This window comes from Phoca vitulina, unplaced genomic scaffold, assembly GCF_004348235.1.
Source record: "Phoca vitulina isolate PV1807 unplaced genomic scaffold, GSC_HSeal_1.0 scaffold4, whole genome shotgun sequence".
NCBI lineage: Eukaryota > Metazoa > Chordata > Mammalia > Carnivora > Phocidae > Phoca > Phoca vitulina.
In genome coordinates this window covers 83,019,664-83,045,471 of record NW_022589707.1, presented here as the reverse complement: position 1 = coordinate 83,045,471, position 25,808 = coordinate 83,019,664, and the positions used below count along the sequence as shown (strand labels likewise).

The 25,808-nt window shown below is 45.9% G+C and overlaps 1 protein-coding gene across 1 annotated transcript; it reads right to left on the bottom strand.

Annotated features, from left to right (window-relative positions):
* EPDR1 (ependymin related 1) lies at positions 1-25,208 on the bottom strand. Its single transcript, XM_032402434.1, has 3 exons — positions 24,443-25,208; positions 2,677-2,885; positions 1-1,551 (listed from the first exon to the last, which is right to left on the bottom strand). Exons 1-3 carry the CDS (start codon positions 24,739-24,741, stop codon positions 1,355-1,357), a joined length of 705 nt encoding a protein of 234 aa, XP_032258325.1. The 5' UTR covers positions 24,742-25,208; the 3' UTR covers positions 1-1,354.
* Positions 25,209-25,808: the final 600 nt, after the last annotated feature.

The window sequence follows — 25,808 nt, the reverse complement described above, 5'->3', positions numbered from 1 at the left end:
TGCAATTAAACATGTTTATTGAAATAAACTGTGAGTCATACAGATTGTTTTCCACGTGATAGAGATGTCATACATTTCTCCTAGTAATAGATAATAGCCAGATTAAACATAACAGTAGAAGAATCTAGAATAATAAATTTTATTACTAAGAGTCTCCCTAGAGATCAGCAAACCCAACCCTTGAACAGATGAGGCAACTAATGACCGGAGAGACTGGCATTCTCCACTCTACAAATGTTTAGGGCACTGAGCATGTGCCAGGCACTTACTTGGAGCTGGGCATATAGAAGTAAACAGAGCATGGTACCCGTACTCAAGTTGCTCATAGCCAGGCTCGTGGGCGACAGTGTCCAGTAAGCAGGAAATTAGCACACAGCCTAATAAGTATGGTGAGAACTGCATGCTCAAGCTACAGAGTACACCCAAGCCGGGTCTGGGAGCAGCTCTCTGGGGTCAGCTCAAGTGTGAGCTGACCTGGGAAAGATGAGCAGAAGTCACATAGACAAAGAGGTTGCGAAACTGCCCCAGGAAGGCTTGGGTGAGGGAAAGCATAGTGCATTTAGTTCATCAAAGGCGTTCAAGTACAGAGGAATTCTAGTCCTGGATACTGAAGACAATAGTCTCCTGACTCCCAGTGCAATGCTATTTTTAGAATACTATCTGTCTTTCTAGGTCTCCTGACAAATATGTGATGATTCAGCACATATAGCAATAGTCTTGCATAGAGAAAAGGACACATACATGGCTTATGCTTACCCAGGTAGAGACATTAAGTTGTCCAAACCCTCTTGTTTAAAATGTTTCTTTGAGGAATAATTACTTTGTATTGGAGCCTTTCATTTCCTCCCAAAATTTCCATCAACCCGGTCATGCCATAAAGCTCTTAAGTCTGGAAGGGATTTTAAGGAATCACTTTGTCAGTGGCCAAGGGAGCCTTCGCCCCCCTGGTGCAGGCAATATTGGGGCCATCATCTGTAGAGAACGTAAAACTTTATCATAAAACGGACCAAAACCATTCTGCATGTTATTATCACCACATGGCAGCAACCCAGCAATTCTCGGTCACATCAGTAACGAAACCCTCCTCCCTGCCAAGGCAAGCCGCTCCTGCCGCCCCTCGCCCACGTCTGCCCCTGCACCCAGATCCACCTGCACGCGCGGAAGACACAGGCTGAACAAATGCTCTGCCGTTTTGTAAACATAGCTTGAGGAGTCAAAAATCATATATACAAGGAACCCCAGATCGGTGTTTATCTTCCTACAATTTGGACATTTCTCTCCAGGGAAGGTTCTTGCCTCGAATCCCTTTTGAGCTGGGGATGACATCCGACGCCCAGCTTCGGCACTCACAGGCTTACCAGGAGCAGTCCTCGCTCATCCTCTCCGGCTGGGCCGCCTGGCAGGTGCTCGGTGGGATGAACACCGAGGGGTCTTTAATGCCCAGCTGTATGTCGAAAAACCGCGTGGACAATATCACACTGTAATTTTTGGTGAAGGTTTCCTGGACAGGATAACAATCCTTGACAGTATAAATGCCGATCCAGGTTTCATCTGTCAGAGGAAGGGAAGTTGACTTTTTAACATAGAAGGTAGACAAAATGCCTGTATTTTTTTCTCTTGTGTTAAAATATACATAAAATTCACCCTTTTAACTATTTTTAAGGACAGTTCAGTGGCATTAAGTGCGTTCACATGAAACCATCGCCACCATCCCTCTCCGGAACTTTGTCATCTTCCCCAGTGGAAACTCCATGCCCTCTAACACTCGCTCCCCATCCCCCCTCCCCCAGCCCCTGGCCACCCCCATCCACTTTCTGTCTCCATGACCGGGACTACTCTAGGGACCTCAGACAAGTGGAATTATATAGTATTTGTCCTTTAGTGACTGGCTTATTTCACTCAGCATCATGTCCTCAAGGTTCAGCCATTATCCGTGGCTGAATAATATTCCATTGTTTGTTTACACCACATTTGGGGTATTCATTTATCTGCTGATGGACACTTGGGTTGTTTCTGCCATCTGGCTCTTATGATTAATGCTGCTATGAACATGGGTGCACACATATCTTTTTGAGTCCTTGCTTCCAATTCTTTTGAGTATACACCCAGAAGTGGAATCGCTAGGTCATATGATAATTCTATGCTAAACTTGGGGAGGGGGGATTGTTTTTACACTGTTTTTTACTATTTCCCACATACACCATAAAGCCTGTGTTTTTGAAACCATTCTGGGGTAGGCGTATGAAGGATTGCAGAGAAGAGCTTCACATCTATATGCAAAAGCAGACACCGGGTATAACGGGACTAGATCTGGTCTCTGTGACTTTAGGAAGTGATACGAGGATTCTAAAGTAGACCACAGACAGATGTCTTCCATGTCACAGATCTCAAGACTATTCAATGTCAGAGCCAAGGACAAGCCCATAACAGCCAATGGCAGAAAGGTACAGGGGGTGCTAGAAGGCTGAGGTGTTTCAAATATGATGCTGAGATTCTGGAACTAAACAACCAGCGGGCGGGCGGGGGGGGGAGAGGGACTTCAAAGCAGGTGCGGGGGACATTAAACAATTTGCTTAAGCTTATAAATTGCCCTAACTACCCTTCCTTAATGGACTTAAACTTTTTCCCCATCACGCTTCCTGAGATGCAGCACTTGGCTATTTTCTGAAGCCTTACACGATCTAGCTGACTTTCTGTCAGACCACTCTTGGACAGTGATCTGCTCCTGGGGCCCCCCTATGGAGTACTGGTCCTCAAACGTGGCGTTTTGAGGGATGTCTAGAGGGTCCCAGGGCTCCGTCAGGGTGATCTTGGAGCACTGCTTCGTGGCTTGTTCAATCTGAAACATCACTCCATCCTTATACAGCAAAATATATTCAAATAATCTGAAAGACAGATATAAAGAAAATGGATCAGGACTTCATGTTACAGTCATCATGCCTCTTATCAGCATACGGTCCAAAGGTCTTTGATACAAATTACTCTTAGAACAAGTAGAGAAAAATAGTTTTGCTTATGAGGCAATCACTTACTTATTTATGAGCACTCGACACATTGACAACCTAAATACGAAATCATTAAAATTCAGAGTTCAAAATTGATATTGAATCATTGAGTACCTATTATATGCCGGATCCTGTGCTTAGGCTACAAACAGGAGGAAGACAGGGCCCTGGTTTGTGACTTTTTAGCCACAAGGACCTAGGAGGATTTGACCCTTGGTTTGGCTGAGTTCTCCTTGCAGCACTAAACCAGGACTTACTGGGGTACACTGAATGTAGCACATCCAGAAGCCGCCGAGGTCAGACCACACACCTGTGCCCCATTGTCTCGGCTCTCAGTCACAAGTAATGGGCTTCAGTAAGGCACAGCTGCGTGAGAATGAGGCCCCCACCCCCATACCCGGAGGAGGCTGAGACAGACAAAAGTTGAGGGGACCCCAGAGCGACTAGTTTCCCACAGTTTGTCCTCACCTCTCCAGCCCACGTGTACAGCCCATGTGTGGAGCGAGCCAGACGGACTCCCAGGCTGGGCGGGGAGTCTGCAGACACCCCCACCATCGCCCTGCACGCCGCGTTGTCCCCAGTCCTGTGTGGATCTTAAAGCTAAGCAATCCTGGTGTTGGGGGAAGCCAACAGGTTCGGCTTCCCTGTGTTTGTCAATCCAAAACTCAGGCCACGGCTGCTGGTCCAGCAGAGTGAGGACGCGGCTCTGACCTCACCCAGTGAAATTCACAACGCTTGAGGGCGAAAGAGCTGAGAGGGGGCGCTTTTCCTGAGCAAACAATGTGAGAGTCATTCCACCCCACAGCCTCCATCTGCCTCCAGGGCAAATGTTCGCCATCCCAAGTCCGAACTTAAAAAGTATTTTCTTCAGAAAAACTATTATAAACGATCACTGTCTACATGGTCAAAATAGTACCACTATTAGGGTTACGCTTCCTTTTTCTTTTTTTTTTAAGATTTTATTTATTTATTTGACAGAGAAAGACACAGCGAGAGAGGGAACACAGGCAGCGGGAGTGGGAGAGGGAGATGCAGGCTTCCTGCCGAGCAGGGAGCCCCATGCGGGGCTCGATCCCAGGACCCTGGGATCATGACCTGAGCCGAAGGCAGACGCTTAACGACTGAGCCACCCAGGCGCCCCCACGCTTCCTTTTTCTATGAGCCAGTATGGAAATGTAAACATGACCTCATTTTATATATTCAGATATATCCGTTTTGCTTCATTCCAGCAAACACTTGAAATAGCTTACGAGGGTCAGTGCCTTTTAGAAGTGGGAGTGATTGCGAACAGAAAAGGAAGTGTTCATTTGCTGCGATATCGCTCACATGAAAGTGGAGCTAACCTCATAAAAATACGCATGCAGGGTTCCCACTGTACTGTGAGCCCTTTGCAGGAGCTGGGGTTGTCTCGGGCCCGGTGAAGTCCCTGGCACATCAGTCTAAGCATTCATGTATGGAGACAGACACATTACCCTCAGTGTTAGAGGACTATCCATTCATAAATACGGGACTCTGTACACAAATCCTGTTCCACAGGCTTTTCAGGGGCGGCAGGACCCACAAAACACCTGCACCATGTGCCCTCGGGGGGTTCTCTTCTTTATTCTCCTCACCATCAGCACCGTCCTCTCATGCCTTCCCAAGCCCAGGTTGTCTAGCCTAGACAGTCAATCGTCACACCTGCAGAAACCCCAGTGGTGTGCTTCTCACACCGCAGCGACTGTCCCCTGGAAGCTACGCACCATGGGCAGCAGAGGCGGGGGGGGGGGGTGCTCCTTCCTGAGGACAGCCCTCAGCCCCTGAATCCGCAGGTCACAGAAGCAGGATGGCCAGGCTGGCTGTCCAGGAGCCGGCCACCATCAGCAGAGCTTACTGGACCAGAGAAGGACATGTGACCCAGGGCGAGACGATCAGATGCCCTTCCACGAACCTGGGGGATTGCCACCTGAGGACTGCGAGGCAGTCTCTCTATGTGCTGGACATGTGCCCTGTAAACTCAGAGGCCGTGGGAGGCTGTTTCCAACATGTGAACTGAGCAGGAGTAAAGAAGGAAGCCGGGAGCATTGGCAAGCTGGGACTCCCAACGGCAGTGCATTTGCTGGACGCATTTCTTCTCTGAGGCTCAGTGTCTGGAGATCCCCCTGCAGAGTTATGATGTTTGTTTCCTTTGTTGTAATAAACTTTTGTGTGACTCAGAACCAGGGCTCATTTCTAATATAGTGGAGGACTCCTGCTGTTCCACTCTGAGCCCCAGAGGACAGCCACCAGCACAGCTGTCCTGGGAGAGACATCACGTGGCCCTGCAGGGATGCCAGGGTCACGGCCGCCTGGTCAGCCCCCAACTGGGGAGGGGAGGGGGCGGCAGGAGAGGAAGGCCGCCAACATCACTGCTGTCCCGGGGCCAGCCCTGCCCATGCACAGAGGGAAAATTTAATTTCCCAAGAAGAATGCTAGACTTGAAAGAATCATCACAAACTATTAACATTTATCCATTCTGGGTGGTCTGAACACAGGTGTTTGTTACAGTGTTCTCAGTACTTTGCTGTTTTCAAAATATTTAACTTTTTCACAAGAGGCCATCATCTGATATTGAGGTTATGTTGACAGTGCCTTAAGTAAAACAGAAAATATTCATTTAATGGGAAACCAAATACAACCGTATAACTGTTTGTTTGGTTGTTTTTCAAAATCCCATATGGATATCAAGGCTAGCGCGCTCCATACTGAGTTTTGGAACAGAAGCTTTTGATAATGCTGTTGCGGCTTGGGTACCGAGGTGAACATAATTCCTAGTTCAGAGGTAAGCTTCTCCGCCACAAAGAGGACACAGGTTCTGGAGCCTGATAGAGCCATTAGGTCAAAACGCAGAGATCAGCCAGGGTTGAAATGAATCATCTGCCTGGGATGCTGTGCGGGTAATAACCGGTAGACCCGAAGGACTGGACTGACCGTCTTCAACCGAAACTCGATCCTGGGAAGCAAGATCAAAGCCTGGCTCCCAAGTGGAGGAAGCTGGGAGGACAGGACTCACAAATCACACCCCCAGGGTGCAAGCAAGGTGAGGTGCTGGAAAGGGCCTGGAGGACAAGGCGGGCAGGTCAGGCCTGGGTCAACAACAGCCGGCAAACTCCTCCTCGCTGGCCAGACCCCAAGCAAAGCACAGCTCCCGGGAGGGCCCTGCCAGGCCTCAGCTGCGAGCAAGGTCAGGCCAGCCAGGCCCGGCCAAGGGGTCAGCAGGCTGAGCTAGCCACACCAGCCTCCGTGCACAAGAGGTGTCCAGTGCCCCCATTTTGGCTCTCTCCTCGCGGGACCAAGGATTCCTGTTGCTTTTGACAAAATTCTCAGGCTGCACTGACCATTTCTGTTGTTCCCTGAAAATCCACTGTCCTAAAAATTAGGCTCTCCCATCCCCATATTTTCCCAAACACTGAAAACCTGTAGAAGTTTTATATCTTTCCGTTTTTGTACAACTGATTCATGTTCAAAGTAAAAAAAAAAAAATCCCAACAGTACAGAAATGAAAAATGAAGTAAAAATTGCCCAGAAACTCACACTTACGGAGGTAACAACTCTGAGCCTCTGTGTCTAAGCATATACCGATATTTTTATTTAATTTTCTTTAAATTGTGGCAAAATACACATAACGTAAAATTTACCATCTTAACCACGTTTAAATGTGTAGTTCAATAGTGCTAAGTAAATTTGTATTGTGCAACCAATCTCTAGCATTCTTTTCATTTTGCAAAACTGAAAATCTGTGCCCATTAAGCAACTCCCCATTTCGCCCTCCCCAGCTCCTGGCAACCACCTTTCTACTTTCTGTCCCTGTGAACTTGACTCTCTAGGTGCCTCGTATAAGTGGAATCATACAGTAGTTGTCCTTCTGTGACTGGCTTATTTCACTCAGCATCATGTCCTCAAAGTTCATCCATGTTGTAGCATATGTCAGAATTCCCTTCCTTTGTAAGGCTAATATTCCACTGATTGTATAGACCACATTTTGCTTATCCATTCATCTGTGTATAGACCCTGGGTTGTTTCCACCTTTTGGCTATTTTGAATAACGCTGCTATGAACATGCTGTGCAAATATCGTATTGATTTTTCATTACGTGTACTAGACACGTTTTACAAAAATGAGTGAATATTATGTTTTCTAACCTATGTTTTAAATTCAATAGTTTGTCCTTGATATCCTTCCAGGTCAAAAAATACAGATTTATGGAATCAGTTTTTCTTAATTTACTATGAACTATTTTTAAAATGCTGAAGTTAAGGGACTAGTACAATGATCACCTTTGTATCTACCACTTAAATTCAATAATGTTGACATTTTTCTGTATTTGTTTATCTATTTTCTAAATATTTGCTAAAAACAAAGACTTTCTGCCTCCCTACCACACCATTATCACACCTAAGAAATTAAAATTCATTCCCTAATGCCAGCTAATATCTGGTCCATATTCAATTGTCCCCCAAAAATGAATTTTAAAGTTTTGTTTTTTTTTTTAAATCAAAATCCAGAGCGCCTGGGTGGCTCAGTCGGTTAAGTGTCTGCCTTCGGCTCAGGTCATAATCCCAGGGTTCTGGGATTGAGCTCCGCATCGGGCTCCCTGCTCAGTGGGAAGCCTGCTTCTCCCTCTCCCACTCCCCCTGCTTGTGTTCTCTCTCTCACTGTCTCTCTCTGTCAAATAAATAAATAAAATCTCTTAAAAAATAAAATCAGAATCCAATCAAGTTTCAAGCATTATATTTGGTTGTTAGGTCTCTACTATTTTAAAAATCTGGAATACTACTCCTACCATTTTTATTTTTAACATGGCCTTGACTCCAGGTCTGCACAAATTCCCCATTCTAGATTTTTGTCTATTTCCTCATTTAACTTGCTCCTAAAGCTCCTGTCATTCCTCCAAACTAGACCTGAATTCTAAAGGCTTGATGTAATTTGGTTAAAGATTTTTGGAAAGAAATTGATAAGGCTGTGTGCTTCATGGTGCATCATAGCCGAAGACAGGTGATATCCCATCCCTGCTACTAACTTTGATCACCAAGTTAGATGCTTACTCCAGATGTCTCCATTATGAAGGCGTTTCCTTTTACAGTTAGCAAGTAATTGGTCAGGAATACTTAGTGATGCTGGGAAGAGTCTATTAGCCAATAAGTGTCACCTAATGGTTCTGGGTCAAACCATTTCCTGAATCAATTATTTCACTGGAGAGTGGGATACCAATGGCATAACAAATGACATCTTTCTTTTTATCTACTTATCTATCAGTCATCACCCTGGACTCAAGAATTTTTATATATTCAATGTATGACAAGTAAAGTCATTATTCCATTCGATGCTCAGATTGTCACAAGTTCTGTCAGTGGGAGCTCCTTCTAGTCTGTTGAAAGAGAAGATCCACTGGAGATTTCTCTTCCCTCCAAAAAACAGACTCCCTGTCCCGCTCTCCGTCCTTTGTTTCCTGTCTTTGAACATAAGGAAATAATGCTTGGAGTGGGGACAGCCACTTTAAGGCCATGAGGCAACAAGTCAGCATGCCATCTTGCAACTGAGAGCCAACTTTCTCTGAGAATGGCAGAGTAGATGGATGGAGAAGAACCTGGGGCCTTGATGATACTGTTGAGTCAGACCTAGGAACATGCGTCACCAGCATTCTGAGGTAAACTACAAACATCCTTATAGTTTCAGCCTCTGTTAGTCAGATTTTCTGAAACATGCAGCTATAAGCACCCTAAATAAGGAAAATCCACTGCTTTATAGTTCTGATCTATCAGATGCTTTTCAACAACTCTCTGAGAGCCTTTTGTTCCGGAATGAGCAGGGCCCAAGGATCTGGCTAAGCCCAGAACCTACAATATCCGAGCCTGGCTTGGGTGTAGGTAAATCCGAATGGCCACTGCCTGTGTAGCCAAGAGGCAACTGTTTTTCTGTCTTGAATCAGAGCGGTCAAGGGGGAAAAAAATCCAGTCTGCGGCAGAGGTTACAGACTGGCAAATTCCACTGACTGACATGTTATTAGCTTTTCTTTCTTTCTTTTTTAAACAGAGGAGAAAATATGAGGCTGAGAGCATAACTAAGTCATAAATAATGTGCCAGGATTGGACTCGAGGTCTGATCTCCTACCAGACTCACTCTAATTCACCAACACCGTGCTCTTCCCCCTCCTTTCACAGGGGGAAGGAGTGATTCTTCCCACCCACCTATAACTGCTTGGCCATCCAAGATGTCTTAAATTGCAGAAAAGGGAGTGGACAAATATACTATTGTGATCACAAAAAGGACTTTGGCTTTTAGGGAAGAAATTGGACACACTTTGGATTTGTGTAATATGCAATATAACAGATTAGGAATGCAAGCCAGTTCTCTGACTCTTAGCGGGAAGAACTGAGCGGTAGCCACTTGCCATTCTGGTCCACACCGAGAGCTAGTTACACTCTATCGTACTTATGAGACATAAAAGCAAAACATTATTTCAAAATTGTTGTGTCAGACAGAAACTCACTGTGCAAGCTGATATCAACCACATATAACAAAAGGGATAATTAATTTTCCTAGGGATATGCAGCCCTAGGAAAAGTAAAATCAAAGAATAATTATGTGTGCAGTTTAAGGAGCTGTAAGGTGATGGGCTTCCACCACTTGGATTCCAGTTCAAAAGAGGAAAAGGTTGCTCAAGAAACTGAAGAGCTTTCTTTTTTCCAAGAATGTTTCAGCATGAAAACTGGCAACGTACAGCCATATACTCTTTCATCTGATGGAAGATAATAAAAAAGTGTCTCATGAGACAATAGTTCAAGCTGTCTTTTTCTCACCACTGAAAGGAATAGCCTCACTAGTACCAGGATACCCATGTTGCCATGGTACACAGTGATTTCTAGAACTACACATCAGGGGCTGTGGTGTTAAGGAGGTTGGGAGCATACAAGGATAATCAGGTTCGTCCAGTCAGTACTACGCTTCTCAGGAGAAACATATCAGTTGTCACTGTGTGTAAACATAAACACAGACACCTTGCAGCTAACAGTTAATAAGTCTAATGTATAAATCTTATTTTTTACTTTCACTGGGATTTGGGATGATACTGAATTTAAGAAATAAAGAATAATGTGTGACCACAAAGATAGCTTTCTAATGAAAAACATGATTATCAAAGTAGAAAACACAGTGGAGGTGGCACAAGATGCTCTCACTATGGGAAACAAACAAACAAAAAACAGAAGCAGTGAATTAAAAGGTACGATTCTAGAACTCTAGGAAAGTCATATAGAGTGACAAAAAGGCTAAAGGAAAGATAAGCAATCTGGGTAACAGAGGTAAGAGAACCAATCCATGTAAGTAGAGAGAGAGTCTACAAGGAACAAAGAGAGAGGACAGAGTATTGCGCCTCCAGGAACAACAGATGAAATTTCCGTAGAGCTGGACATAACCTGGGGATGTTAATAATGTTCCAGGATAACAGAAACAACCTACAAAAACAAGGGCAGAAAAAAAAATGTATTAAAACAAACCCAAACATAGTTTGGTATCAGACTTCCCTTCTAGAGCTCTAAATGCCATAAGCATAAAATACTATTATTAGTACCCAATGAATTGTGTACACCCCAAAATTAGCTTTATGTTAAAAGGCACTAAGTGGATGTTCTCAGGCATTCAAAATCTCTGGAAGTGGGGGTGCCTGGGTGGCTCAGTCAGTTAAGCGTCTACCTTCGGCTCAGGTCATGATCTCAGGGTCCTGGGATCGAGTCCCATGTCAGGCTCCCTGCTCGGTGGGGCGACTGCTTCTCCTTCTGGCTCTGCCCTCCCCCTGCTTGTGCTCACGCATGTGCGTGCTCTCTCTCTCTAATAAGTAAATAAAATTTTTATCAAAATCTCTGGAACTGTACCACCACAGCCATACCCTCTCTGAAGAAAATTAATTGAATACATTTTCTAGCTGACCGAGACATGAATCAAAATAGAAGATTCAGGTAGATAAGCATATCAGCATAAAAGATATTGCAGTGAGGAGGGCACGTACTGCATGGAGCACTGGGTGTTATACGAAAACAATGAATCATGGAACACTACATCAAAAACAAATGATGTATTATATGGTGACTAACATAACATAATAAAATTAATTAAATTAAAAAAGATATTGCAGCGAATAATAAAAGGAGTAAAATCATTTATGTTTCTTTTGTGGCAACGCTACTTAAAAGTTTGTACAAACACTCACACAATAGAAATTCCTCTCTGTTTAACAGGTGAAGCAGTTGACCTTATAGAGGCATAGTGAAAGAAGGAGCACAAGAAATCACCCAAGCACTTTAAATTCTTTTCAACATACTGAGTGGGACCTAAATAAATACTTGTCCTTTACAGAAGAAACTGTGTTCTGTTGACAGAAAAGTGGATTCCCAAGTTCCATCCCCTCACTCCTTAGGAGAACTGAGACAACACCGGGGAGGCTCTCTGGGGGTCCCAAGGGCACACCAGACAATAACTGGAGCTGGACGGGGCTGGGGGTCGCTGTCCAAAATACAGTGTGTGACAAAGGGGACAGGGAGAGGGCTCGATTCAGAGCGAGAGGGGCCTCTCATATCCAGAGGAAACACATAAACCACATCAGAACACAGCACATGACATGACATTTCAGTGGATATTCAATCTGGAGTCCATTCTCTCCCCAGCACCTCTGCTCCCCAGAGGGCAAGCTGGTAAAACTGTCCACTGCCCTGTTCCTTCTGGAATGAGAGCTCCAGCCTCTTGTGCTTTCTCTACAATTGCCTCCCCACATCTACCAGGGCCCCTCTGCCAAGAGTTGTCCCTGGGATTCCTAAGGAGACCCTGTTCCCTCTTGACTTCAGCCAACTCAGTAACTCCATGGCGGCCCAGGCATCTTCCTCGGAGGCATGTCTGCCTTTCTCACCTTGACATCCTGGATCACCAGCTTCTTGATGACACGCTCTGGGAAGGAGGACTTACAATTCCAGAGAATATAAGATGTACCTCAGTAAGGGACTTGGTGAGTGGGGGGGGGGGGGGGTGGTTCTTGTTTTTAGAAGCTTTAAAATCAATGCAGATGGTCCGGCTTACCAGAGTCCTCCCTGCACATATTTTTGAGCAACCTCAGAAGGCCTTGCTTTCATCATGGCTGAATTTGGATGCCACATCAACTAGTCTGGTGGTTCAGGGTGCCTCATACATTCCTCCTAAGTTATAGCTCACCTGCAGCTGATAATGCTATGTCAGACCAAGGAACTAATGTGCCCCTTGGCCCTGTGCCACCATCTTCCTATCTGACAACATCTTCCTTGGCAATTTCTGAGATGCTCCAGAGCAGCAGGGTCTCTGGCACTATGATCTGAGGGATTGTGTCCCTCCCCCAACCCTACCAAATTCATGTGTTGAAAACCTAATGCCCAAGGTGATGGCATTACAATTGGGGTCTTTGGGGGGTGATTAGGTCATGAGGATGAAGCCTTCATGAATGGGATTAGTGCCCTTATACATGAGGCCCTGGAGAGCTAGCTGGCCCCTTCCACCATGTGAAGATACAGTGAGAAGTCTATGACCAGAAGAGGGCCCTTACCCAACCATGCTGGCACCCTGATCTCAGACTTCCAGCTTCCAGAACTGTTAACAATGAACTTCTGTTGCTTATCAGCTACCCAGTCTCTGGTATTTGTTACAACAGACTAAACAGACTGAGACAGTGGGGGAGCTTGGAGGGATTCCTTTGGTGCCCCTTCTAGGGCAGGCTGACGGCTCTCACTCATTGGCACAACTCACACTCTGGAACTTTCCCAGTCCACATAACTTTAGCCACAACTAATGCAGCCTTCTGTGAAGGAGCACCACAGCCTTTTTGTCCAGGGGCAGCTGCCTGCTGCGTAGAACCCAACTGTCCAAGAGCTTCTCCAATCTTTGGAGGATCTGAGGGCCATGGAGGCACCCTGCTGGGGGTCTGATTCTTCACATGGCCTCTCTGTTCCAGGAGGCACTGCTTCTGAAGGAAACCACTGGTGCTCGGGAAACTTCCAAAGCCCATATTGGGGGAAATTCTCTAAAACTGGGACTGAGGAGCAAGAGAAACATTGAAGATAGTGTTTGATGAGGGAAGAGCAGGGGAGTAGCTTGTGGATGAAAGGAACCAGGGGGATCCATTTCTAGAGGTGGTGGTATGCCTTCTTAGGGGTCACCGCTACAAGCCTGCCTAAAAACTTTTCAAAATATGGGTAGGCGGTGCCATTTGATATCAGAAACTGTTCTTGACAAAGAAGATACATGATGTAGAATATAAATACTTAATAAACTATAAAACCATTCCAGAAATCCACAAGTTGATTGTTAAAAATGTAATCATGAGGAAAAAGAAAACTGGGAAGGCTATCAGTAGATTGGGTGAAGTTGTTTCAGAGTCCAGAGAATATCATGTACAAACTTATCATGATGATAAATATAATCTTGATGAAATGGAATATTTTCTAGGAAAATATAAATAACCCAAACTAACGCAGAATGAAGTAGAAAGTTAAGTGGATCAATAACCAGAGGAAAATATCCTTACAATGGCCTATGAGATCTTAGATCTTTGATCTTAAAAAGAGATCAAAGAGTTATTTCTTCAAAAGAAGTGAGGTCCTAATGGTTTCAGGAATTAATTTTTTCCAACCTCAAGGCTGGAGAGCATAGAGACACATTGAAGGCTTGCCAATTCTTTAATAATTTTGCAAAGCTTTTCTTCATTAAAATATAGAAAGCAGAAAAATAAAAACTAAAGAACAAGCTAAATTGTGGCTATGGATTAAAAACAAATCATAAATAAAATGTTAGCAAGTCAAATCCAGCAGACTATTAAAAGCCTACTTCATAATGATAAATGAGAATTTATTTTAGAAGTGCAAAGATGGTTTAATGTAAAGCAATCTATTAGTACAAATCACTAAGTTGGTGAAGTTTAATATCCATCCTGATTAGAAGAAATTCTTTATAAAGTAGGTCAGAAAAGTATTTACTGAACATGATGGAGTATCTTTGTTAAACCAACAACGCATAGGGGACTCACCTGGGGAGTATTAGAGACAGTCACAACAGAGTGGGAATCACAAGGGGGTATGACATCACCGCAGGCATGCCATTTTCTGTTTCTTCTTTATCATATTAGAAATGACCAAAAAAATTAGACTCCATAGAAGTGTGAGTGTGGGAAACATGAGCAATCACATTCTGCCAGCTGAAATGTCTGCCAGTTGGAGCAACCTTCCCGAAGGGCAAAGTTGTCACAACTTAAAAATGTGCAAATCCCTCTTCTATCATTTTCTTATCTAGCAATGCATCCAAAATACATTAAAAAGTGGTACGCATCTAACTGCACACGTGTAGTCGTCTATACTAGTGGGAAATAGACGGGAAACAAACATGACTATCCCACAACAGGGGACAGCTTAAAGAAGCTATGTTCTACCCATTAGCTAGAACACCACACAGTCCTTAGAAATGGCATGAAAAATGTGCACAATATTTTGTTAAATAAAAAAAAAAAATGCAGAGCATGTTTCCATTTTAATTTCAAAATCACATACACAGGAATAGGAAAAGAAATCCAGAAGCACATACATCAGGATCCTTAGTCCCGTATAGCAGGATGATGAGCCATTTTTACTCTCTTTATGTTGCTCTTCCGTGTTATTTAGATTTTCCACCATGAACATGTACAATGCTAGTAGTACAAAAGCCATGAAAATGGTATTTATTTACTCAGCACACATTTATTGAGTCTTATGACGTACCAAGCATTCTAGGTGCTGGGGTTTTGGTGATAAATCAAACCAATAATATTCTCTCACTCAGGGAGGCGAGACAGACAATAAACACCAGACAAATGAACTGACCAGATGATGTCACCCAGGGATCGTGTCCGGAGGAAAACAGAAGGAGATGTGATGGGGAGTGGCTGGTGGGGAGGGTCACAGAAGGTCCCTCTGAGGAGATGGTGAGCTGAGACCTGAATGAGGAGAAGCCGGGAATTCAAAGATGATAGAAGTGGACTAGTCAGTATAGATGAGTTTGCACGGTATATTGTGAAGTGGAAAAAAAGCCCACTGTGAAACAGTAAGTCCTTCAGTATGATGGTCTGCATCTCAAAATCACCTAGGATAGAGGCGCCTGGGTGGTGCAGAGGTTGAGCATCCGACTCTTGGTTTTGCCTCAGGTCATGATCTCAGGGTCATGGGATCGAGCCCTATGTCAGGCTCCGTGCTCAGCAGGGAGTCTGCTTGTCCCTCTCCCTGCCCCTCTGCATCACCCACCTCACTGTCTCTCTCTCTCTCTCCCTCTCAAATAAATAAATTTTTAAAAAATCACCTAGCATATTCAGAAGACATTACGAGTAGTCATATTGGTTGAGCAGTTACGGATAATTTTTACTTTCTTTCTCTGTGCATACCTGCATTTTGGGTATCCTTCTACAATGAATAGAGGTCACCATTATTACTCATTTCCTCATTCAATTACTCCAAAAAAATCTAATTCTGTGGTGTTGGAGATAATAGCAACAACCAGATAAAAATTCCTAACTGTGGAATCTTGCTTTGGGCAAGGGGAGGCAGAGGAGATGAGGGGACAGGTTCAAAAAGCATTAAATAGGGCGCATGGGTGGCTTGGTCGGCTGAGCGTCTGTCTCAGGTTGTGATCCCAGGGTCCTGGGATTGAGTCCCACATCGGGCTCCCTGCTCAGCCGGGAGCATGCTTCTCCCTCTGACCCCCCCCCTTGTGCTCTCTCTCTCAAATAAATAAATAAAATCTTTTTTAAAAAAGTATTAAATAGTATGTCAGATAGTGATAAGTGTCGTGAACATGTAAGGCAGTGAGGTTCGGTGTATGAGAATGTTGGCAGGACAGACAGTCTAATTTGGGAGGGGGCCATGCGGCTTTTTAGGGAGAAGGCTTTCTATGCACAGGAAACAACAACCCAAGTGCCAACAGGGGTAAGCTTGCTGAGCTGGGGGCGGGGGGGGGGGGGGCTGGCAACGAGGGGCTGCTGCATGCTCAGAGACAAAACATGGAGGGGGTGGGCAGCAGATCCTTCAGGGTGGCCAGGCCCTTGTAAGGACATTCATTCTGACAGACAGAAAGGCATTGGAGGGTTTTGAGTGGACGAGTGACACGATACGATATTTCTAGCAGAATCATTCAAGCTGCTATGTTGAGAACAGACCAAAGGGGGCAGGGATGGAAGGAGGAGGACCCGTTAGGAGGTCAGTGCAAAAAGCCCAGGCAAGAATGATGAGGGTTTGGGCATTCATGATGACAGTGAACATGGGGTCAGATTTTGGGTCTATATCAAAATTAGAGTGGACAGGTTTCACTTATGGACTACTCATGGCAAGTGGGAGAACTCAAGGATGACTCTAAGGGTTGATCCTGAGCAACTGGAGTTGCTATTAGCTGAACCTAAGAAACCTGCAAGAAGAATAACATTTGTTGGTTTGTTTGTTTGTTTGCAGGGGAGGCATTAGTTTCGGGTATGCTAAAGCCATGACTGAGCTGAGGGCACCAAGAAAGCGGTGTAGACAGAACAGTAAAGGCATGGCAAGCCCGAGCCCTGGGACATTCTACTGTTGATGGTCCACAAGAAGAGGAGGAAGAGCAAAGGGAACTGAGAAGCAAAGGAAATGAGATGGAAGGAGGGACACCAGAAGAATGTGGTCTGTGAAGATACCAAGATGGAGGAAGTGAGCACAGTAAAATGAGGAGTGATAAGGGATCATCTGGTTAATAAAGGGAAGCATATTGCTCTTGGGCAGAGCAGGCTCAGCAGAGTGTGACACTCAAGGTTTGATTGAAGAGGGCTAGAGAGGGCATGGGGGTCAGAGACCAGACTTAGCATGAGATTTGCTTTAAATAGAAGGGGGAAATGGGGTTTCAGCTGGTGGGATCAAGAGAGGAATTTTTTCTTCAAAGATGGGTAAAATAAAAGAAATTATGAAGGGGAAAATAGAAGATTTTTACTGGAATTGGGGAAATATAACACTATCACATTTATTCCAGGAAAAACAAACCACTAATTGGTGGAATATTTTCAGATCTTTGGGCACTCTGCCCCTGACCGCCATCTTCGAGGGCAGAATCAGGAAGAAACAGCTCAAGGTTGACAGAGAGAAGTAAAGATGTTTTCAGAGCAGTTTGGCGATCACTTCTGGCTTCTAGTTATAAGTTAGTCTTACACCCCACCAGTCCTCTGACACCGTGGGGCTTGTCTTCCTTGGCACTAAGGCTCCTCACTGTCCGCTGCTCCTCGGCATCCCAGCACCAACCCTCTGAAATCCAGGGTCAACAGACCCACTGAATTAAGACTCAAAGCAAACTTTACGGGCTTCCAAGAAAATCTCTTTCTTGAAGAAAAACTCAGTTTTGCAAATCAGCATGGTTCATTTTTGAGGATCAAAAGGCCACAAGCAGTCAGACTTCCTGAGCTAATAATAAAAGAAAATGCTGGCCCCAGCCACCAGAGATCAAGGGGAGGGAGCAAAGGCAAAAAGAGACATTCTCCTGAAAGTCTGAAAGTTGGGATTTCTTAAAATGGAAGCCCAATCCACGCAAAACAGGGTTGTGATTAAATAAATTTGTGGAGGGGCACCTGGGTGGCTCAGTGGGTTAAGCGTCTGCCTTCGGCTCAGGTCATGAACTCGGGGTCCTGGAATCGAGCCCTGCATCGGGTTCCCTGCTCTGCGGGGAGTCTGCTTCTCGCTCTCCCTCTGCTGTTCCCCCCCTGCTTGTGATCTCTCTCGAGCACGCTCTCTCCCTCTTTCTCAAATAAATAAAAACTTTAAAAATAAATAATCGATTTGTTGAGCACTTCATACTAATTTACCTCCCCCAGCCATATAGATGGATTCTGAAGATTTACAACGATATAACCCTAAGAAATCCAAAAGAAGACAAACATAACCTGATCTTCCCTTTCCTCTCGCTCAACAATGTAATCTAAAATCACTAGGTAGGGCCAAGCAAGGTAAGCATCTGCATGGTCTAGCCTAGGGTGCAGAGGCCAAGTGGGGTGAGGGGGCCACCCATGGAGGGAACATGCATCACAGCAATGAACAATTGGTTACCTACTGCAACCAATAATGGGAACCAGTTTTCTCTGAGAAGAGACCTCCAAAAATGAACCATGTTGGGGTGGAGCAGAATTGGAGGTTCTGGTATAAATATATATATGGATTAGAATTGGAAGCTTAGCAATGTACCTACACATAAATTTGTGTATATGTATGAGTAAGTGACTGTGTGTGTGTGTGTGTGTGTGTGTTCAAACCTATATCATACCCTTGCTTTGTCCACTGAGAGGGTCTGGGAGCCACACCACCTAACAGCTATGAGCACAACTAGAGCAGGGACCTTGGCTTCCAAATATTTTTCACCAGTAAAAGTAACCAGAGCTCCGGGCTCAGAAATGGCTTATTCCAAGACTCTAGCAGAGAGAGTATAGATAACTTTGGAACATCTTATTGTGGCAAAAAGTGAAAAAGTGCTCAAAGAACAAGAGATACATGTTTAAAGAATATAAAAGCCAACTTGAAGAGGTGCCCACTGGCCAGATCTGGGACAATGTGAACATCAAAACAAACAGTGAGAACAAATGCAATACAGTGAGAATCCTTGAGTTCTTGCTGATATAAATAAATGAATAAATTGAGTGTCATGAAAAATGGGATGTGTACATGGTTTTAAAATATCTCTCTACAGGGGCACCTGGGTGGCTCAGTTAAGCATCTGCCTCCGGCTGAGGTCATGATCCTGGGGTCCTGGGATCGAGTCCCACGTCAGGCTCCCTGCTCAGTGGGGAGTGTGCTTCTCCCTCTCCCTCTGCCTCTGCTGCTCCCCCTGCTTGTGCTTTCTCTCACTCTCTCTACCGCTCTCTGTCAAATAAAGAAATAAAACCTTTAAAAAATAATAAAAAATAAAATATCTCCCTATAGGGTGCCTGGGTGGCTCAGTCGGTTGAGCATCCAACTCTTGATTAAGGCTCAAGTCATGATCTCAGGGTCATGAAATCGAGCCCTCTGTCAGAATCCCCACTGGGCGTGGAGCCTGCTTAAGATTCTCTCTCTCTCTCTTCTCCTTCTTCTTCTTCTCCCGCTCCCCACCCTCTTTCTCCCTAAGGAAAAAAAAAAAAGAATTCCCTATAAAATACTTATTCATTACAAAGTTAAAAAGTGTCACTTCACACTGAAGAAACCTTGCAGCTGTCAGTTACCCAAGTGACCCCAGTAAACAACACAATGCAGTAAGAACAGAGTACTACCTCCATGGTAGTACTAATTATTCACCTACCACAGGTCAATAATTAGAATCTCATCGTAAAGAGACATTAAACAAATGCAATTAAAGGCACATTCTACCAAATCACTGGTTTTTAATCTTACAAATTATCAAAATGCAAGGAAGACTGAGGAACTGTTCCAGTCAGAAAAACATGGAAAAGACAGGACACCTATAAACTGGGGCCTTTGGCTATAAAGAACATAAATGAACAACTGGCAGAACTTGAATGAGACCCGAATTTCAGATGGTAGAAATGAATCCGTGTTAATTGTTAATTTCTCAGTTTTTATGGCCATGTTGCAGTCGTGCAGAAGAATAGCCCTGTTTGCAGGAAATGGGGGTGGTGGGGATATCTCACTCTCCAATGATTGGGGGGGCGGAAATGGCTGTGTCTTTACTTTCTGTAAGAATGTGACAGCTTCAAAATAAAATAAAACTCTACATTTGGAGGGAAAAACACCCTTATCCTGCTGTTCAAACACAATGATCGTTGAAGTTACCTAGTGTGATAAGAGCCGTTGGAATTAATCTTCCACAGCAGATACGTGGAGGAGCACTCTGTAAGCAATGCTATTCATGCCCTGGAATATTCTGCGCCCCCCACCCACACACACACACAGAGCAGAGCCTTCTGAGTCTGCAGCCAGAGCACTTAAAGGTGACCCCTCATTCTTCTGCCCAGGAACACAAGTTTAGGTGAAAAGGAGAAGGAAGAAAAAGCATTTTGGTTTTATCTACACAAAGGGACACACTGAGAAAAAAATGTAGAATCCATGTTAAGTTCATTACCTCATGGTAGAAACAGGAATCAGCCTGATATAATAAAAGCACACTGAGTGCGTCTGTGGTATCATTTTGTCTTTAAGGAAGAAAGCCTAAACGCTATTTCGTATAAACACTGTCGATCATTAAAATTAAATTCAAAGATGAAAAACTGATATCCTGAGAAGTTAAGATCTTGCCGTGGTGAAGCCAGGATGAAAAGCCATGTGTGGTGTCCCATGACTCGCTCACTGGATGTCTGCCCTCTCTCCGCTACACTAGGTGGCTTTCTCCAGAAATACAGAAGAGAAATGATATTCTGTTCTCCAAGAAATAGAATGCCCAGGGAAAACTGAGACAGACATGATCTGGTCAGAATTTGAACTGAGAATCCACTTGCCACGCCATTTAAGACCTATTTTTTCTTTTCACCTTTTACCCCCTCAAAGTCCCCGAACAGGTAAGATTGGGAGTCGATTAGTCTTCTAAGATATCCCTAACGTTCCCCTGCATATTCTCTTAATGCCTCTCTGTTTGCTCTACGTCAGTAGCGCCATTAATCCCAACCCCCAAGCCGCCATTTTGCAAGTGAGAGCAGTAAGTTACTGGTGGCCTCACAAAATTCATTCAGTATTGCTTCTCCCACAAAGTTCAACATGTTCGCGGGAATATGAAAATAATCTTCTTGCTTTTCCTCCCTCTTCCAAATGTAATACTTGTGAGTTTAGTCAAGGAGTCAGGAAAGATAGCTGGAACCAGAAAACAAAATAGTATCAATTACTAATATTCCCCATCCTCTGCTAAGGCTGTCTTATCTGAAGCTTGTAAAGTTGTTTAATCTTTTCCATCATCTCAGGGAAAAGAGAGCCTGGAAAGTCCTAGTCATTCCACAGTAACTATCAGTGGGATTTTCCATAACAATCTGGATGCAAAATAAAAATCTTAAGAAGTTGATCCAATTCTAAAACTTACTTCTCAACTTACTAATAAATATGAAGAGACAACCCATCCATATTTTCTTCAAATAACATCTGGTTTGTTGGCCAGACTGCTAATACCTGAAGAAGTTTCTGAGTTTGTTCCAGCAAATCTACATTTAAAGAGCTTAAAAATGCATTTATGCACTAAACATTCTTTTCTACCTCTGACTGAGGGCCAGAGATGGGACTGTGAGACAGCATCTTGCCAAGAAACTGGGAAAAAGGGGAATAAAACTGCCTCCTAAAATCTGAACTGTGAAATCAACACTTGATAGGTCAGGACAAAGAAATGAGAAATCACCAACCACATGGGGACAAAAAAGTTCTAGGCCAGCAAGATTTGGCTGTGACCCCACTAAAGACATAATGCACACATATAAAGACTCTATGAATCGATCGCGGAGTCCTCGATGAAGAAGGGCTGCTAAGACAGCCTGAACAGCACTCACCAAGGCTCCGTGCAGAGTGGAGGGAGTCCGCACCCGCAGGGTTGGGGTAGCATAGAACCAGCAGCTAGGCATCTTTCTGGTGAAAAATGAACGCATCACTGAATCTCAGCCCCATTCCCCTGGGCTGGCCTGTCTTACTCATGATGGAAAGCTCAACATGGAGCATACAGCCTGGCCTAGAGCAAGCAATCATTAGATTCAGTGACTTTGCGCCAGCTCTTTGCTCACAATCTCCTGATTATAATTTGGCTCCTCACATAGTTCAGCCTACAGGGAGAGAATGACCTAGTCTTGTGGATCTGAGAATCCTGGCCACCATGCCAGCCACAGGACTCACTGAAATATATATTTTAGCTGTTAAGCCTGCTTCCTCGCAGTCGGCTCCAAAAGGAAGGGCCCCTGAGTGCCCTTCCTGGTCTAGTTTCTGAGCCCACAGGCTTGCCTGCCGGCAGCAAGTCTCTGGGTCACGGTAAATTCACCAGGATGGTGATGATGGTGGTGGCCATGGGGACAACTGCAGCCGTGTACTGAGCACGTTCAAGGCGTCAGACCCTGCACAATGTGCTTTACATACTTGAACTCATTTAATCCCCACAACAATCCAATACATTAGACACTATTAGCATTCTCATTTTGTAAATGAGGAGACTGAGGCTCAGAAAGCTTCAGCAACTTCCCCAAAGACCCACACTAGGATTCTGCACTCAGGCTCAGATTTGTCCGACTCTAACACTCCATCTCTTATGTTGTGAAAATATGACCTTTGGGGGAATGGACCCTTACCCTTCTCCTGGCCACACTCCTCTGCTTCAGCAGTGTGCTCGGAGCCATTCCAGTCTGTCTGCAACATGACTGGTCATCAATGCACCATTATTGGATCAGGCTTCACATCAGTGCACAGAAAAGTTAGCAGTTTATCCACAATCAGAAGTGCACAAAGCCAACCCTATCTCAGTGAACCACATCACTATCCATTCTGTGCCATCAGAAGCCAAAAATGGGGGCCTCTCCTTGACCCTTCCCCCCCCACCTCCATTGTCAATAAACCTCTTCGATACTTCCCTAACGAGTCCGCTTCTCACCATGACCATGGCCACTATCCATCCTTCTCCTGGACCTCGACACAAGTCTCCCAGGTCATGTGTTTGCTTCTACTCTTGCTCTCCTTTATTTGCAACCATACACCCAGTGACCCTTCCTTAATCCAATCATGACCTTCCACTGTTTGAAAATCCTTCAGTGGATCCCAACCTCTCCACGTCCTCTGTGCTTCAGTCCTAACAGTGAATGGTCTGCAGGTCTTGGAATACCCCCAGCCCTGTCTGCTCCAACATGTCCTGCAATAGACCTGCATCCTCCCAGAGCAGTCTTCCCTCCTCCGGTCACCAGTGCAAGCCTTTGGGGCTCACTCACGCTTAAGCGCCTCCAGGAAGCCTGGGTTAGCTGCCCATCTGAAGTGTTCTTGTCACACTCAGCATACCCTTGATCTCACTGGGTGGGAATTTTCCTTCATGTGACTCCACCCACAGACTGTGACCTCCCTGAGGCCCAGGACCCACTCTGTTTATACAAAGAGCTTGCCATGAAAACAACGCATGATGAATGCATGAGAGCGTGGTTAACTGCACAGGTGTCAGAAGCCACCCAGCTTCCTCAAGCCCCAGCTGTGTGGTCTGAAAAAAAATGCTGAATCTCCCCAGACCTCAGATTCTCTGTCTATAAAACAGAGATCATAAAACCTCCACTATCATGCTGTTGTGAGCTTTTCATGTAATATGTGGAAACTCTTCAGCACCATGCCCGGTATATAATAAGTGCTCACACGCTGGTTGTTGTTTATTGTTGTTACTCTGTCCTTTGAGGCTGAGCCACAATGTTCTTTAGAGGCCTCAGAGATCCTCCCAGGCCCCCGTGATGACTTGGCTCCTCCAGCTCTCCTCAGCACTCACATTTTACCCTTCCAAATGTATTAGCTTCCATTCTCGAATATACTGCTAAAGGTTCTGTCCCTTCAGTACTTCCTTCAAGATACCTAACACTCCAACAAATGCTTTAGGTGAAATGACATCAAAATTTGCCCCTGAGCACACCGGACCCTTAAACCATGGACATCACATGGCACCTCCTAACCACACAAACGCCACCCAGAGAGGCCAGCATAACCCCCAGAGGAGCACACATAGGACTTTCCACAGGAAAGCTGTGGAGTTGACAGGTGGTGATCCCAAAATAGCCATCAGGTCTCAGAACGAGGTCACCCTTTCTCACAGCAGACGTGGGAAGGTGAATCACGAGACAAGTGGTTTAAGAGAATGGCATAGCTTTGTGCAGCTATTAAAAATAGGTCGGGGGCCAACCAATAAAATGGCGATTAAGAATGCATAAGAGATGGTGTATATAAAAAAAAAGATGATGTTTTTTGATCACAATATGTCACACTTGCTTTAAAAATGTTAAGGAAGTAGATCAAAAGTTCAATAGTTGTAGCAGGGTGATGAGCTTGTGGGCGATATTCTCCTTGATTCCCCACACCTTTTGCAGGGTTGTCCTATTCCTTTAAAACTGCAACAAGAATTCTTAAAATATATACATTCTGCGTGCCTCCCCCGCAGATGGCTCCTGGAAGAGATGAGATGGTGTAGATGAGACGCCCGAGGCTGAAGCCTGACTCAGCAGTGTGCGGACCAGGGCGAACCTGGGCCCCGGGCCGCGGCGATGCGATCCCGCCCCTGCCCGGTTCCTTCTTCACCGGCCACCGCCGCACTGAGGAGCTCAGCGTACAGAGGGCCCAGCCCTCCACCCAGCCCCCGACCGCGCTGCCCCCCGGCCACCCTCCCTGCGACCTTTCTCCTCGGCAAGAGGGAGGCGCCGCCAGCGGCCCCGCGACCTGGCCCGCGCCCCCCGGCCGCCCACCCCGCGGCCCGCGTACCTCTTGCAGGGGATCAGCGCCTTGCGCTCGTCCAGCACCCGCACGCGCTCGTTGAGCCCGTCGTAGGAGAGCAGGGCGCGGCTGTTGCGCCCGCTGCTCTGCCGGTACAGAACCTGGCGGCCCTCCCACTGCTGCGGCGCCTGGCACGGGCGCGGGGTCCCCGGGGCGCCCCCGGCCCCCGCCCCCGGCGCCGCCGCCCCCAGGCCGCAGAGGCCGCCCAGCGCCCAGAAGCAGAGGCCGCCCAGCAGCCAGGCGCCCAGGGCCTCCCGGGCCACGCCGAGCCGAGCGCACCGCGACATCGCCGACCGCAGCGCCCGCCGCCCCCCGAGAGCCAGCGCGAGCCGCAGGGGGCGCTGAACCGCGCGGCCGCCGCGCAGCCTTCGGCCGGGTGCGGGATGCGGTCTCGGCGAGCTGGCTGCCTCCGGCCGCGCCCCCCCCGGCGGTTGGTGTCAGGCGCGCGAGGTGCGGGAGCCGGAACCAGGGCCTGGGAAGGCCCGGGTGAATCGCGGAAGCGGTTCCTGCCTGGGCCGCTGGCCGCTGCGGCTTCTGTTTCCACTTGCTCTCTGCTGCCAACAGGAAATGCAGTGGCAGCGGTGCCACTAGCATCCTGAAGGGCATCCGCGTTTGAGAGGGGGGCGGGGTGAGGAGCGGGATGGTGGGAAGGAACATGTGTCTCCACTAACTGAAGTGTGCGGCAGGTAACCACATACTGGGAGACAAAGTCAAGTTCAAGGTCGGGAAGGCCATGCTACTGCACTTGCTGTGCCCCCACACCGCTTGCCCCTTTGTCAAAATGGACAGCTTCTTCCTCCAAATTAGAAATGGAAAGAAGGGTCCCTTCCTGAAGAAAAGATGTCAGTCATTCATCCTGACCCTTTTCTTAGTATAGAGCCCAGGGGGCTAGGGGACAAGCCCTGGCTCTTGGGCATAGGACTGAGTCAGGGACAGCGCCTTGAGGCCACACTTGCAGTGAGACTGCTACCCTCACCCATCACCTGACAAGACCACAACCCTAGAGGTATGTGACTCCGGGATTTTAGCATCAAGAACAAAGTTAATTGGGTTTATGGTTTATGTTTTGTAATATTAAGATGTACCATATGGAATTAAGAAAAAGAAGCAACTTAAAAAAAAAAGACCCTTGCTTTCCTAATGTATAGCATCTCTTCAGTTGATCTGTGTTTCATGAATGAGGAGGTGAGCCAGGTGAAAGAGGGAGAGAACATTCCTGGATGAAGGACATGGGGACAAGGGAAAATGGGTGTAGCACTTTTAAGGAGAGTAATTTGGAGCCAGATCACTCAGCGCCTTGAAAGCCAGGGAGGGGCGCCATCAGGCGTAGGCCTTAGGAAGCTGCGTCAGATGT

Coding starts and splice junctions, on each gene's coding strand:
- EPDR1 (XM_032402434.1), bottom strand. CDS start 24,741: ATGTCGCGGTGCGCTCGGCTCGGCGTGGCCCGGGAGGCCCTGGGCGCC. Junction 2,886..24,442: donor GCGCTGATCCCCTGCAAGAG/GTACGCGGGCCG, acceptor TCTGTCTTTCAG/ATTATTTGAATATATTTTGC. Junction 1,552..2,676: donor CAGAAAGTCAGCTAGATCGT/GTAAGGCTTCAG, acceptor TTCCTCTGACAG/ATGAAACCTGGATCGGCATT.